This window comes from Ostrea edulis, chromosome 1, assembly GCF_947568905.1.
Source record: "Ostrea edulis chromosome 1, xbOstEdul1.1, whole genome shotgun sequence".
Taxonomy (NCBI): domain Eukaryota; kingdom Metazoa; phylum Mollusca; class Bivalvia; order Ostreida; family Ostreidae; genus Ostrea; species Ostrea edulis.
Window position 1 is genome coordinate 90,607,920 of NC_079164.1, and position 14,711 is coordinate 90,622,630.

Consider the following 14,711-nt stretch of genomic DNA (forward strand, 5'->3'; position numbering starts at 1 on the left):
TGACAGGTCCGAAACATTTTCGTCAACCTAGTCAAAACATCCGAGTTCAGGGACGTGATTATTTTCACAGCATCCGATTCTAACACGGGCGTCTTCAGACTATCCTCAATTTCCATCGACCTTTTGTGAGATTTGGAAACTTCATGCTTCACAATGCTATCTAGTTTGTAACTTGAGCAGCCTGTCGTAAAGTTTGAACCTTTCGAGTCGTGCTTCCTGCAGACCGCACATATCATCCCCATATCTCCGTCCTCCAGCCATAACCTTCCCTCTTTCCACTTAGGAAGAAATAAACTTGTTCTTTTTGCTTCGTAGTCTTTGAAGTAATCTTTCTGTTCGACTTCTGGCCTACGTTTTTGGGGGTTTGAGACCCCAGCAATGTATCTCCACATGGCCAAAACTAAACCGGAAATTGAACTTCGATTATAGTAGGACTCGGATCGATCGGAAAGAAAAGTGTTGATCGGACAATTACGGTTCGAAAGAAAACTTTTGATCGGACATTTACGGTCGCCAAGTGGGCGACAAGAACAGGAATTTGGGGCGCCCACAAGCAAAGAACGGTCGCCAATGCGAGTGGGCGAGCGGTAATTTGGAACCCTGAGTTTAGTGAAGTAATAATAAATACAAATTCTTTGCAATGTTTAGAATGTTGAAACTGTTTTACAAAAGTAAGTGTCGGGCAAATGCTATGAAAGCACATGCAGGTCATTACGTAAGGGTTAATGTACTCGTATCGCTCCATTCCTTAAAAGTAATGGACCGAGGCCCCGAAGTCCATTGCTTTTAAGGAATGGAGTGATACGAGTACATTGACCCACTTAAAATCCACTGTAAACATTAATAAAAACTAAATTTTAATCATGTCTTACGTTTTTCATTCTTTTGTTGCATGGATTTATATCTACGTGTATAAAGGTTGACCTACTTTCCGAACTCTCCATTCCTGAAAAATAATGGAGTGTTCGAACAAAAGAATGACGTCATAGGTGGATTTTAACAATTTCTCTGTTATATTTTATAGGCTAAAGAACCCTCACTGCTCAATGGCCGTAGGCGACGAGCATAGGCCTAAATTTGAAGCCTTTCACCGATATTGGTGACGTCTCCATATGAGTGAAAAATCTTCGAGAAGGACGTTAAACAAGATACAATCAATCAATCATCGCTGTTATATTTTATAGGTATTGAATTATTAGACAATGCAATATTTGATTCCTTCAGTGATGGATCTGCAAAAGGCTCAAACAGATATGGCGGAACCACAAAATCGAGGTAATCCGTCTGAAGCTGCGATCGTTCTGCTGTCACAAAGTGCAGATTGGTTTTTGTTTTGTTTTGTTGTTGTTGGTTTTTTTCAAAAATAGACCTCTTTCGCAGTCAGTTTGAACAATTAGATTGTTTGACAAATAAATTTTGCATTGAATCATACAAATATTCGATTAGAAAAAACTAATAATTTAAACCCGTTTCCTATTGTCTGAATACTACCATGTGAAATGTTGATACATGTATTACAAATCAAGACCAAACAAACGACATTTGAGTGTCATCTAATACTGTAAGAGACAGGTCTTTCTTTAAAAAAATTCTTGTGTGTTTGGGAAGGGGGGTGGCCTTTAGATACATATTTTGTGCATTAGATCTATAGTTGCACAACAGAATGTGAAATTCCAATTTAAAGGGGAAACTGTACATTTACTGTATATAGTGGAAAGCTATAATGCCATTCTTGAATTGTCATGGTTTATTATTGTTCTTTGACTGCGTTGGTTCAGAGATTGGTTTTTTTATTGTTGTATATAAACATGAGGTCCAGCTGTATTTTATTTTCCACATGTTTTCTATGAATGAAATGCATCCTACAGTTCACAATCAATGACTATAATTAGTACACTTACCTGTGTGCAATATCCCATAGATTGTTTGGTCTATATCCTATGTTTAATTCATATATCCTACACATGTTTATCTTAGTTGCACACAGAGTTAAGTACATAGAGGCTGTCATTGTATGACATCATCAACAGTGAAGTTGGCGCATTAATTCAAAGTGATACAAACTTACCTTATGGCTACTATGTGTTGTTGTTTCATTTAGAATTCGTATAGATGATAAGATTTAGTCAATATGATTCAGTCTTTAATTGTTGTTATCATTACAATCCCATTTTCTTGTTACATAATTTGGAACTATTTTGTGCATGCCCAAGGATACATTTTCTTCCTTGTTAGTAGTGAAGTCACAAAATATAGTGCAGTGAATTCAGCATCTATTTGAATCAATTAACTAGGCAAGTTATTCAATTATTTTTATTGCATCAATTAATTTTACTTGCATATCATTTTTGTATAAAGATGACAGTGTTTATTGCATGATTTAAGATAAGTTTTTCTGTCAGGAATTGTCAGGAAAATTGAGTAATTTGATTGGCTAATTCCTAGCTGCTGAAACTATATAAGGGAGGAAGAAGCTCAATTTAGATAGATAGCTGTCTCAAGCACATCAGTGTCAGGACAAAATTTGAGAGAAACTTGGGTACAAAAATGAATTTGTTGACAAGAGATCATAATCATTATAAAGAAACTTTTCAATACTTCTTTCCTATCTAATATTTGGATAAATTATAATTACTTGACAACTGCAGAATCCCGACAACTGCAAAATCCTGACATCTTATTTTCTTACAATTTAATTCCTGACAATCCAAAGTTATTGAACATTATTATTATAGTAATAATTAATTCCTGACAGCAAGTATCCTATATGTAGATTCTCTTTGCCAGAGTTATTCCCCTTATATTCCCCTCTACTGTACATTGCTATTCTCATTCTTCTGAAACCTTGAACTATCTCCCACCACTCATAAGACCATGTGAAAGGTTATGATTATATACGGGTTGTGATTCCCAGGTGTAATTGCTTAATGATGGACCAACGCAGTTTTGGTTATCTTTATGCATTGTTGATGTGAAGAAAATAAACATTTGATCTATAAAGAAGTTGTGATTGTACGTGATGACGATTACTAGAGGCCAGCCTGTTACAAATTGGTGTCAGAAGTGGGATGTCACAGTCCAAAGTGACATCCACGATTCGAACCTACGCAAGAAAGCTTTTATGAGTGAGGTTTAAGACTTTGTATAAAAATTGTAAATATGTTTTAGATTGTGTTATTGGTGACATTCGCAATGATGGCAAATGATTTAGATAATGAAATATTCTTCAATCAACAAGAAGGATCAGAGGAAGCCCAAAATGAACAGGGACAAGGTGACATAAACCTTAATCAAGAAAAAGATGACCAAGAACCAAGAGTGACCAGATCAAGAGATGACTACGGAGCAGAGTGTCATCCCATGAATTTCGATTGCCATGTAGAAAAGCCAGCTTCCAAGAAGGCAGGTCTACCAGTGAAACCTGAACCATATAGTGGATCTGAGGACTGGGAAGAATATATTAGCCATTTTACACTGTGTTCAGAGTTAGGAAGATGGACAGAACAAGAAAAAGTGCTGGCATTGGCTGCAAGTTTACGCGGACCAGCACGCACATTTAATATCAGTCTTTCAATGGCTGAAAAGTATAGTTACTCAACCTTAGTGACAGAATTAAGTCAGAGGTTTGGCAGTTTGCGTCAACAGAGCAGATGGCTTTCTAGGCTAGAGGGGAGAAAACATAAAGTAGAAGAATCAATTGCAGCCCTAGGAGATGACCTGCGGCAGATGTCTCAGAGAGTCTATCCTAACCTTGATGGCATGGCCCAGGAAGGTCTGGCACTTAATCAACTCTACAAATGTATTTCCCTTGAGATGAAGTGTCATTGTATCGATAGAAATTGTTCAACAGTAGCACAAGCAGTCGATATCATAGAGAGGTACGAGTCAATACTTGGAGATGGTACAGGAAAGAGAAGAACAGTTAGGATGGTCGGTGGAGATCTTCAAAGACCTGATAGTGAAATTTCCAAATCTCTGCAGACCATATTGTCCCGCTTTGAACAAGGGCAACATCAGAGACACAGTCGACCTAGAGAAAGTGGACAAGCCAGAAACCAATGCTATGGTTGTGGTAGCCCCAATCACTTCATCAGACAGTGTCCTACAAGGAATGCCAATCTTACACACCAGGGAGGTGCTAATTCACAGACAAGGCAAAAGTCGGGAAACTTCTACCCGCCATCTCACTAGGCCAGGAGATGACGGGAAATCAAGGGCCTACAGATATGGGAGATTGTGGTGAAAGAGCAGGAAAATGGGACAATGGATTTATACATCAGGATTCTTAAATGGCTTTCCAATAGATTTCTTGATTGATAATGGCTCTACATCTACGATAGTATCTATGTCAATACGTGAACGAATACCCGAGAGTTCAAAACCAGCAGTAAAGGAAACAAATTTGGTATTGAAGGGAGTTGATGGGAGCCATTTACGCACAAAAGGCCTTGCCATATATGAATTTTCTTTCAAAAATCAAAACATTAAGCATCCAACCATTATCTGTGACATAAAGCAACCCGTGATTCTGGGCCAGGACTTCCTTGTTGAACATGTAGATCGAGTTGACTACAGACATATGGACATGAAACTTGGTAACAATCTGTATCCTTGTTAGGTTAAAGGTGAAGTTGACACAGTCTGTGCAGTCCACATTAAAGAAAACACAGATATACCACCCCTGTCTGGTAAGCTTATTCCTGTTACTGTAACTGGACTCCACCATCTGAGCACTGCTGGACTGGTTGATGGAAATAGAATCCTCTACAATCAACTCATAATTACACCTGGTCTGATTGACATAGAAATGGAATGCCCAGTAATACAAGTTATCAATATATCCAGCGAAACAGTATAGCTACATCCAAGTCAGAAACTAGTACCTTGTGAGTCAGTCTACCTTCACACTCTTAAGGAATGTCCCTGCAATCTTGCAAAGTTGGATAATGTGTCTGACGTTCTACCTCGGCATGTACAGGAACTCTATACCAAAAGCTCAATCAATTTAAAAGCAGATGAAAAACTCAAACTGTCAGAGCAGCTTGTTCAATTTCAAGATATATTTTTTAAATCCCCTGATGACTTGGGCAGAACTGATAAAGTACTTCACAGAATCAACAGTGGATCAGCCCCTCCTGTTCGCCAACCATGTAGGCGCCTGCCTATTGGAAAACGAGAAACAGAACAAAAAGAAATACAGAAAATGTTGGAACTTGGTGTTATAGAACCATCCTGCAGCCCATGGTGTTCTAATATAGTTCTAGTAAGGAAGAAAGACGGCACACATAGATTCTGCGTTGATTACAGGACCTTGAATAAAGTCACAGTAAGAGATGCCTACCCATTACCAAGAATAGATGAGTGTTTGGACCCCTTAAGTGGTATGAAATGGTTCTGCTGTCTTGACCTCAACTCAGGATTTTGGCAGATTGGGATGTCACCAGAAGACAAGGATAAGACTGCATTTGCTACAAGTCAAGGCCTTTACCAATTCACTGTCATGCCTTTTGGTCTCACAAACTCTCCTTCTACTTTTGAGCAGTTAATGGAAAATGTCTTGAGAGGATTACAGTGGGAGGATTGCCTGTTATACCTAGACGATATTATTGTACCTTGTTCAAATTTTGATGAAACTCTAGAGAGACTGAAACGTGTTTTCCTTCGATTGCGTGATGCAAATTTGAAATTAAAGCCTAGTAAATGTATTTTGTTTCAATCAAGCACAAAGTGTCTTGGACATATTGTATCCGAGGAGGGAATACAAACAGATCCTGACAAGATCTCAGCCATCCGGAGCTTTTTAGGACTAGCATCATATTATCGCCGCTTTGTCCAAGGGTTTGCATATATTGCAAGGCCTCTCCATCGTATTTGTGACAAAGGAGTTCAGTTCGTTTGGTCATCTGAGCAGGAAGAATCCTTTCAGAAACTGAAGAAGGCACTAATGACATCTCCAATTCTAGGTTACCCAAAACCAAATGTCCCATTCATTTTAGACACTGATGCAAGTCAATATGCTATTGGAGCTGTCTTATCTCAAAATATTGATGACAAAGAACAAGTGATTGCTTACATGAGCAAAACCCTAAACAAACATGAAATATCCTATTGTGTTACTAGGAAAGAGCTACTAGCTGTAGTAAAGGCATTAAACAACTTTCATTCCTATCTGTATGGGCAAAATGTAATCCTTAGGACAGATAATGCAGCTGTGAGCTGGATGAAGAGCTTGAAAATTCCTACTGGGCAGATTGCAAGATGGCTGCAGTTCCTGGAGACCTATAATCTGCAAGTTACCCATCGCCCTGGCTATCAACACAGAAATGCAGATGCTCTCAGTCGGAATCCTTGCCGATCTTGTCAGCGAGAAGAGGAGAACAGCTATCAACATGATGATTTAACTGAGGAACAGGCACCTTCTGATGAACTACAGTCTGAAAATGAGGAGGACTATGCGTGTAACCCACTTGAATCATATCCTGTAAGAGCCATTACCAGACAGCAATTCCAAGAGGCTGATGGATTTAAAGAAAGTCAATTAACACTGCTTGGCTGGACCCTGGATGAACTTAGATTACAGCAACTAGCAGATTCTGAGATGTGCATTTTACTTTTAAACTTAGAAGCAGGGAAGGGCCGTCCAGCGTGGGAAGATGTGTCATCAGGCAACTCTCATCTAAAGACTCTATGGACTCAGTGGGATAGGCTTAGAATTTTTGGGATAGTGTTATACAGAATTTGGGAAAAAGATGTTGATGAACAGTTCATCCAGCTGATTGTACCAGTGAGAAAAAGGGCAAGATTTACTGCATTTTGTGCATGATATACCATCCTCTGGGCACCTTGGTGTAGACAAGACATTTGGAAGATTAAAGAATGGAATTTACTGGCCTGGGATGAAGGAATATGTCAAAATATATTGTAAAACCTGTCATAAATGTTCAGCAAGGAAATCAAGGAAAAATAACCCACCTCCACTTGGAAGTTACCTGGTTGGAGAGCCTTTTGAGCAAATAGAAATAGATATATTTGGACCATTGCCCCTCACAAACTCTGGAAATAAATACATATTGACCATGTGTGACTGCTTTACTAAATGGACCGAGGCTATTGCTTTGGCAGACCAAACAGCGAGTACCATAGCCAAAGCATTTGTCAACAATTTCACAAGCCGTTTTGGATGTCCTCTTCAGGTTCACTCAGATAGAGGGAGTAACTTTGAATCTGAAATATTTCAGAACATTTGTACACTTTTGAATATTGACAAAACTAGGACCACTGCACTACGTCCGCAGTCAAATGAAAATATTGAAAGGTTTCATCGAACTATGTACTGTGGAAAAGATCAAAGAAGGTGGGATGAATATCTATAGCAAGTCATGATGGCCTATAGATCCTCAGTTCATGCCAGCACAAACCAAACACCAAATAAGATGACATTGGGCAAGGAGACAATTATGCCTTTACAAGCAGTCATTGGACAACCAGATAATGGGGGATGCTGGGAAGATGATCATGTACAGAGCCTCAAGGCTAAACTTAAGTTAGTACACGAAGCTGCAAGGAAATGTTTAAAACAGAGATCTCAGTACCAGAAAAGAGCATATGATCTAAGAGCCAAGAAGAGGAAACTACAAATAGGTCAACCTGTATGGATTTACGAGTCAGTCAGAACCATGGGAGTATGCAGTAAACTAACTTCACCTTAGAAGGGTCCTTTTGTGGTGATCAAGTGTATCGATGATGTTACATACAAGGTCAAAAGAAGTCGGTCTCAGACTCCTAAGGTGTACCATATTGATCGTCTGGCGAGTTATCATGGCAGGAATGTACCTGGATGGATTCGGCAGTTTGGTAGACAGCAGGCCTTTGAGACAACAGATGAATGTAATTAGTATTAGTAGTGGTAATACAAGTGGTAGAAGTTGAGGTCTAACAGAAGATAAAGTCCAAGCTTGGTGATGTTGATGCTACGTGGTTGAGAAGACTGGACTGATCACCCAGAGGTTCTCAATGAGATGTTTTTATTTCCCTTTTTTTATGTTCCATCAGATTCGTAGCAATATGTACTCAGTAGGAGTTCCATAGTTGTCATTTGTCTAGGGACAAAATGGTGTGATATTGGTCGTGTTTATGATTTTGTTGGGAGTTGTTATCTGTTGAACTGCTGTACCACTACCACCTGCCATATCCATATGCTGTCCATATTGTTTGAATAAAAAAACAAAGACAAAAGAGCTTCCCATACTTTACACCCTATCCCCAGATGTATACCCAAGACTGTTTGACAATGACGTGACAGACAAGGATTTCTGGTTGTCAAGTTCAATATATAAAGATACCATCTATTCCATGCCTTACGATGCCTATCACTACATTTCTTTAGGATGTCATCCATAGCAAAGATTTCTTGCTGGAAATGTAATGAGGTGTTCACTTCGTTACGGAGCCGGAAAAACCACATGCCAAGCCGGGACCACAACTGTTTACGAGTGATTTGTCCCTTCTGTCCTGAGGAGAAATTATTTAAAAGATCCACTCAAGGAGCATGCCACTTCCAAACATATGGTCCAGGGATTGGGAAAAACTTTCTTCTCAGAAAACAGTGGTTATTGGCTATATGTTTTTCCAAAGGATTATAGGAGACTAGTCACACCTACCACCTGGACCACTCTGCAAGCCACCAAGGCCAGGGAGTATGCGAGAGAATGGTTTGAGAGGGCCAAGATCAGTAAGAAAACACAAGAAAAGTGGGAAAGCAGCTGGAAGGAGGAAAAAGAAAGAGAGCCTGGTCATGATGAAAATGAGTGCAGCAGAGAGCCACAACTCAAAAAGAGAAAACATTACCATCCAGAGGAACCTGAAGTGAATGACAGCATGATCCTCTGTAATGTCAACCATGACAGGGAATTGAGAGCTATCATTCACTCAGAGGAACATACACTGTGGTATCAGGTTACGCTAAGGCCCCTGTACTCTGACCCCAAGACAATGGCTGCAGTTTTTAGGAGAGTTCGTGGGTGTGAAGTAACACCACCATTTTTCATCAGTGTCAAATTCCCCGGTTCCAGACTCTCCAGAGTAATAGCTGATGCTATTGGAGTGTATGAGAGGGACATCAGGAGTATTCAGAGGGGAATTCAACCTCTGTTTGATAGAACAATCAATCAGAAAGAGAATCGCAGAGAAGTACTTGGAAAGGGAAAGAGAGATGATGAGAAAGACCAATTGGTGAAGCGGCACAGTGAGAAAGAACACATGAAGAGCAAGAAGGAGTAATCCAACAAGAAGAAGGAAGGAACAGTAATTGGTGCAAGAAGCAAGGAACAGAAGGAAGAAGCAGTACAGAAAGACATCAGGACCAGTAGTGACAATGCGAATATGAACCCCTTAAATCAAGAACCGGTATTAAAGGGGAATGAACAAATCTCAGAGCAGCCTGTGGAGAGAATAGTTATAGAAGAAGGGAGTAGAGAACCAGAAAGCATAGCACCACAGGAGTAGCCTGAAGAGGAGAGTAATCCAACAGCATCAGAATCCTTAGACCAGCTTCCCGCGGAGATCTCCCTTTTCGTTCCAGCAGCTGAGTCCACTATTTTGGAGACATCAGGATCAGGTGAGAGCAGTGAGAAGAGCATGGCCCTCAAGTTCCTGCGACATGGAGTAATGCCCCTTCTACCACCAGTCAAGAGGGAGTGGACAGGAGTCCAACCAATCAACATCCTGGATGGACCAGTACCTCGCACTTGGTCACCAGAGAAGTGGGAAGCATTCACGCCAGAGCAGAAGTTATACGCATGGGAGATGGCTGTCAATATCATTCACGCAAAGACCAACCTGGATTACTCTACAGACAAGAATTACCCCCTTTCCTGCTACAATTTCCTAGCCCTTCCTGGTACTGCCATGCCCATACTTCCAAAAGAGAACACTTGTGAAGTCAATATGAGACTCTATAATTATAAGACCCTTCAGGAAATAGTCAATCATGGACTCAAGAGACCAAGCCAGGAGAAGTTTTTGAATATATTGGAAAGTGCTTTCAGTTCCAGGGATAAAACTGGTGAGGACATCATGCGAATGATCGAGGATCATAATGTGCGACTGAGATTACCCAGGTCATGAGAGACATCATCATACTGATGTGGACTTTTCTTTAATTCCGGAGAATTATGTATAAATTAAGTTGGGGGGGGAGTGTAATAGACAGGTCTTTCTTAACAAATTTTCTTGTGTGTTTGGGAAGGGGGGTGGCCTTTAGATACATATTTTGTGCATTAGATCTATAGTTGCACAACACAATGTGAAATTCCAATTGAAAGGGAAAACTGTACATTTACTGTATAGTGGAAAAAATTTCGAGAAGGACGTTAAACAAGATACAATCAATCAATCATTGCTGTTATATTTTATAGGTATTGAATTATTAGACAATCCAATATTTGATTCCTTCAGTGATGGATCTGCAAAACGGCTCAAACAGATGCAAGGTGAAGATAACGAACAGTGATCAATCTCATAACTCCTACAAGCAATACAAAATAGATAGTTGGGCAAACACGGACCCCTGGACACACCAGAGGTGGGAGCAGGTGCCTAGGAGGAGTACGCATCCCCTGTTGACCGGTCACACCCGCCGTGAGCCCCATATCCTGATCAGGTAAACGGAGTTATCTGCAGTCAAATCAGTGTGCCAAGAACGGCTTAAAAATCGGTATGAAACACGTCAGACAGCATTTGACCCAATGCGAGGTTGTATTGACGAACTAGATATGGCGGGACCACAAAATCGAGGTAATCCGTCTGAAGCTGCGGTCGTTCTGCTGTCACAAAGTGCAGATTGTTTTGTTGTTTTTTTTTGTTTTTTTTTTCAACCCGTTTCCTATTGTCTGAATACTACCATGTGAAATGTTGATACATGTATTACAAATCAAGACCAAACAAACTATATTTGATTGTCATCTAATACTGTAATAGACAGGTCTTTCTTAACAAATTTTCTTGTGTGTTTGGGAAGGGGGTGGCCTTTAGATACATATTTTGTGCATTAGATCTATAGTTGCACAACAGAATGTGAAATTCCAATTTAAAGAAAAACTGTACATTTACTGTATATAGTGGAAAGCTATAATGCCATCGTTGAATTGTCATGGTTTATTATTGTTCTTTGACTGCGTTGGTTCAGAGATTGGTTTTTTTATTATTGTATATAAACATGAGGTCCAGCTGTATTTTATTTTCCACATGTTTTCTATGAATGAAATGCATCCTACAGTTCACAATCAATGACTATTAATTAGTACACTTACCTGTGTGCAATATCCCATAGATTGTTTGGTCTATATCCTATGTTTAATTCATATATCCTACATATTTTTATTTTAGGTGCACATAGAGTTAAGTACATAGAGGCTGCCATTGTATGACATCATCAACAGTGAAGTTGGCGCATTAATTCAAAGTGATACAAACTTACCGTATGGCTACTATGTGTTGTTGTTTCATTTAGAATTCACATAGATGATAAGATTTAGTCAATATGATTCAGTCTTTAATTGTTATCATTACAGTCCCATTTTATTTTGTTGCATGCCCAAGGATACATTTTCTTCCTTGTTAGTAGTGAAGTCACAAAATATAGTGCAGTGAATTCAGCATCTATTTGAATCAATTAACTAGGCAAGTTATTCAATTATTTTTATTGCATCAATTAATTTTACTTGCATATCATTTTTGTATAAAGATGACAGTGTTTATTGCATGATTTAAAATAAGTTTTTCTGTCAGGAATTGTCAGGAAAATTGGGTAATTTGATTGGCTAATTCCTAGCTGCTGAAACTATATAAGGGAGGAAGAAGCTCAATTTAGATAGATAGCTGTCTCAAGCACATCAGTGTCAGGACAAAATTTGAGAGAAACTTGGGTACAAAAATGAATTTGTTGACAAGAGATCATAATCATTATAAAGAAACTTTTCAATACTTCTTTCCTATCTAATATTTGGATAAATTATAATTACTTGACAACTGAAGAATCCTGACAAATTCATGCTCACGGCGGGTGTGACCGGTCAACAGGGGATGCTTACTCCTCCTAGGCACCTGATCCCACCTCTGGTGTGTCCAGGGGTCCGTGTTTGCCCAACTATCTATTTTGTATTGCTTGTAGGAGTTATGAGATTGATCACTGTTCGTTATCTTCACCTTGCATGACAAGTTCCTGACAACTGCAGAATCCTGACAATTGAAATCCTGACAACTGCAGAATCCTGACAATTGAAATCCTGACAACTGCAAAATCCTGACATCTTATTTTCTTACACTTTAATTCCTGACAATCCAAAGTTATTGAACATTATTATTATAGTAATAATTAATTCCTGACAGCAAGTATCCTATATGTAGATTCTCTTTGCCAGAGTTATTCCCCTTATATTCCCCTCTACTGTACAATGCTATTCTCATTCTTCTGAAACCTTGAGCTATCTCCCACCACTCATAAGACCCTGTGAAAGGCTATGATTATATACGGGTTGTGATTCCCAGGTGACATTGCTTAATGATGGACCAACACAGTTTTGGGTATCTTTATGCATTGTTGTGAAGAAAATAAACATTTGATCTATAAAGAAGTTGTGATTGTACGTGATGACGATTACTAGAGGCCAGCCTGTTACAATACTTAGTGAACCGAGTATTGTAGACACAAAATTTAGTATTACAGGTGTGCATGTTGCGCAGTATTTATCTCTAGCTTTAAATGCAGTGAAAATGGAAGTAAACCTCCACGTCTTTCCGTTTCTTCTTTTATTACTAATGTTACATTGTGTGGGTTCTAATAACCACTTTGAAAGAGTTATGTTGTGTCCCAAAAGCGGGGAAGAATGGCAAAATCGCGCACAGGAAAAGAAGTGTCAAAACCAAACACCCGATTTCATGTGCGCCGCCATTGAGGATCAACCTGGGAAATTCGGGGAGATATGTACGATAGTGGGAATGTCAAATGCAGGTGTGTGTCATACTTATATTTTATAATGAATTTCGTTTCTCTTTTGAACCTACATTATGTATTGATCATTAGATATGCATGCGAGGGGAATTTATTACTTAATCGAAAGTTCATGTTAGAAAATGCATTAATCAGTGATTATAATCAAGGAAACATTCCGTATGCTTCAACGTCTCCATGAGTGAAACATTCTCAAGAGGGACTCCAAACAATCAATCCTTGTGGTGCTTCATAATTATTTTTGAGATAAGAGAGTTGTTTGAAAATAGTAGGAATAAAACGAAAGTACATGTAGATGTAATGCTTGAAGTGGGAATTTCCATTATTTCTATGGAAACCTAGAGAGATCAACACATTTCATTCACACGATTTTTAGGAGAAATAACACACCAGAGAAATTTGATATGAGTGATATATTTAATTGCTGTTATAAAATTTAGAAATTCATTTCAAAATTAAGGATTATCTCCCTCACGCATAGCTCTTATCCTTAGACGAATTTGACTCCACTTTTTTGGCACACTGTTTTTCCCTATAATAGCTCTAAAACTTCATTGTTATTTCGGATTTCAAACATTTCGGTTGAGCATCACTGAAGAGACATTCTTTGTCGAAATGCGCATCTGGTGCATCAAAATTGGTACCTTATAATTTTTACATATGGATGGAAAGCAGAGGATGTGTACAAGAATGTCTTTAAATTTAAAATTTTCAAATTTACTTTATTTAGTAAAAAAGTAATCTGGGGGAAAAATCAAAACTCCTGCTGGATCTACAGATCAGCAGTCGACACGTTTATCGACTGAGCTACATGTATCCAGCTAAACAGGGGCACTTTTAAAGGAATATATAAACATTGGTGATATTTTCACTTGTCCCCTACCAGTGATGTTGATGGGACTTTAGGTGTGTATCCACCACTACCGGCAAATCAGTTTTCTGCACTTTTTTCTGTTCTTGCAGATGGTTATTTCATATTTCGTACATTGTTTTGCTATACCAAGTTTTTTGGTTGTGCTTGCAGATATTCATTTGATATTTGGTATATTGTTTTGCCATAACAAGTTACAGATCAGGTTCGAATTTTGTTTCGGTTCATTGATTTTTCACTAAGTTATTGCCCTTGGACTTAGAAAAATAGCATGAATTACTAGATTTCGGACTTCTTGTTTTGTTGTGCTTACAGATATTCCATTTCATATTTGTCACATTAAATGCTTTGTCACAACATGGTACAGATAGTAGTTTAAGTTGATTTCCAACCATTCCTATCCTGGTTCCCCAATTTTCCTCTTTACCGTAACCTACATAGTCAACTTTGAATATTGTTGCGGTTCAGTAATTTATTGCGCCCGGTAGAGGACCATTAATTACTATGCAATACTCTCAGAATACTTGTCATTCATGTTGTGAACGGAAGTCGGCCATTATGACGATGTAGTACGTGTATATCTGCTTAGTATGTGAAAGCGTGTTTTTTATTCAGATGCCTTTGATAACCGGAAATGAAAAGTTTATTAGTGTAAAGACATTGGAGTCTTGCGTTGTGGAAAGGTGGAGTCGCTATGACATTTCAGCCATAGACAGTTATACTAAGTTATATAGAGTAGGATGTTTGTGTTGAATTCAGATATAGTCCAAACTCCCATCCACTATGTAGTCAAGCCATGTGAGCTTAAAAGGAATTTAATAAGGTGTGTTA

The 14,711-nt window shown here is 38.7% G+C and overlaps 1 protein-coding gene across 3 annotated transcripts in view; it reads left to right on the forward strand.

Annotated features, from left to right (window-relative positions):
* Positions 1-12,540: 12,540 nt before the first annotated feature.
* LOC125674988 (uncharacterized) overlaps positions 12,541-14,711 on the forward strand; it is a 37,927-nt gene continuing 35,756 nt past the window's right edge. Inside the window, exon 1 of one of the 3 annotated variants that reach the window (XM_056165557.1) lies at positions 12,541-13,009. In XM_056165557.1, coding sequence (XP_056021532.1) covers positions 12,649-13,009 — 361 coding nt within the window. In that variant the 5' untranslated portion in view covers positions 12,541-12,648. The remainder of the gene's footprint in view (positions 13,010-14,711) is intronic. The other 2 variants (XM_048912451.2, XM_048912457.2) reach the window with 2 other exon arrangements.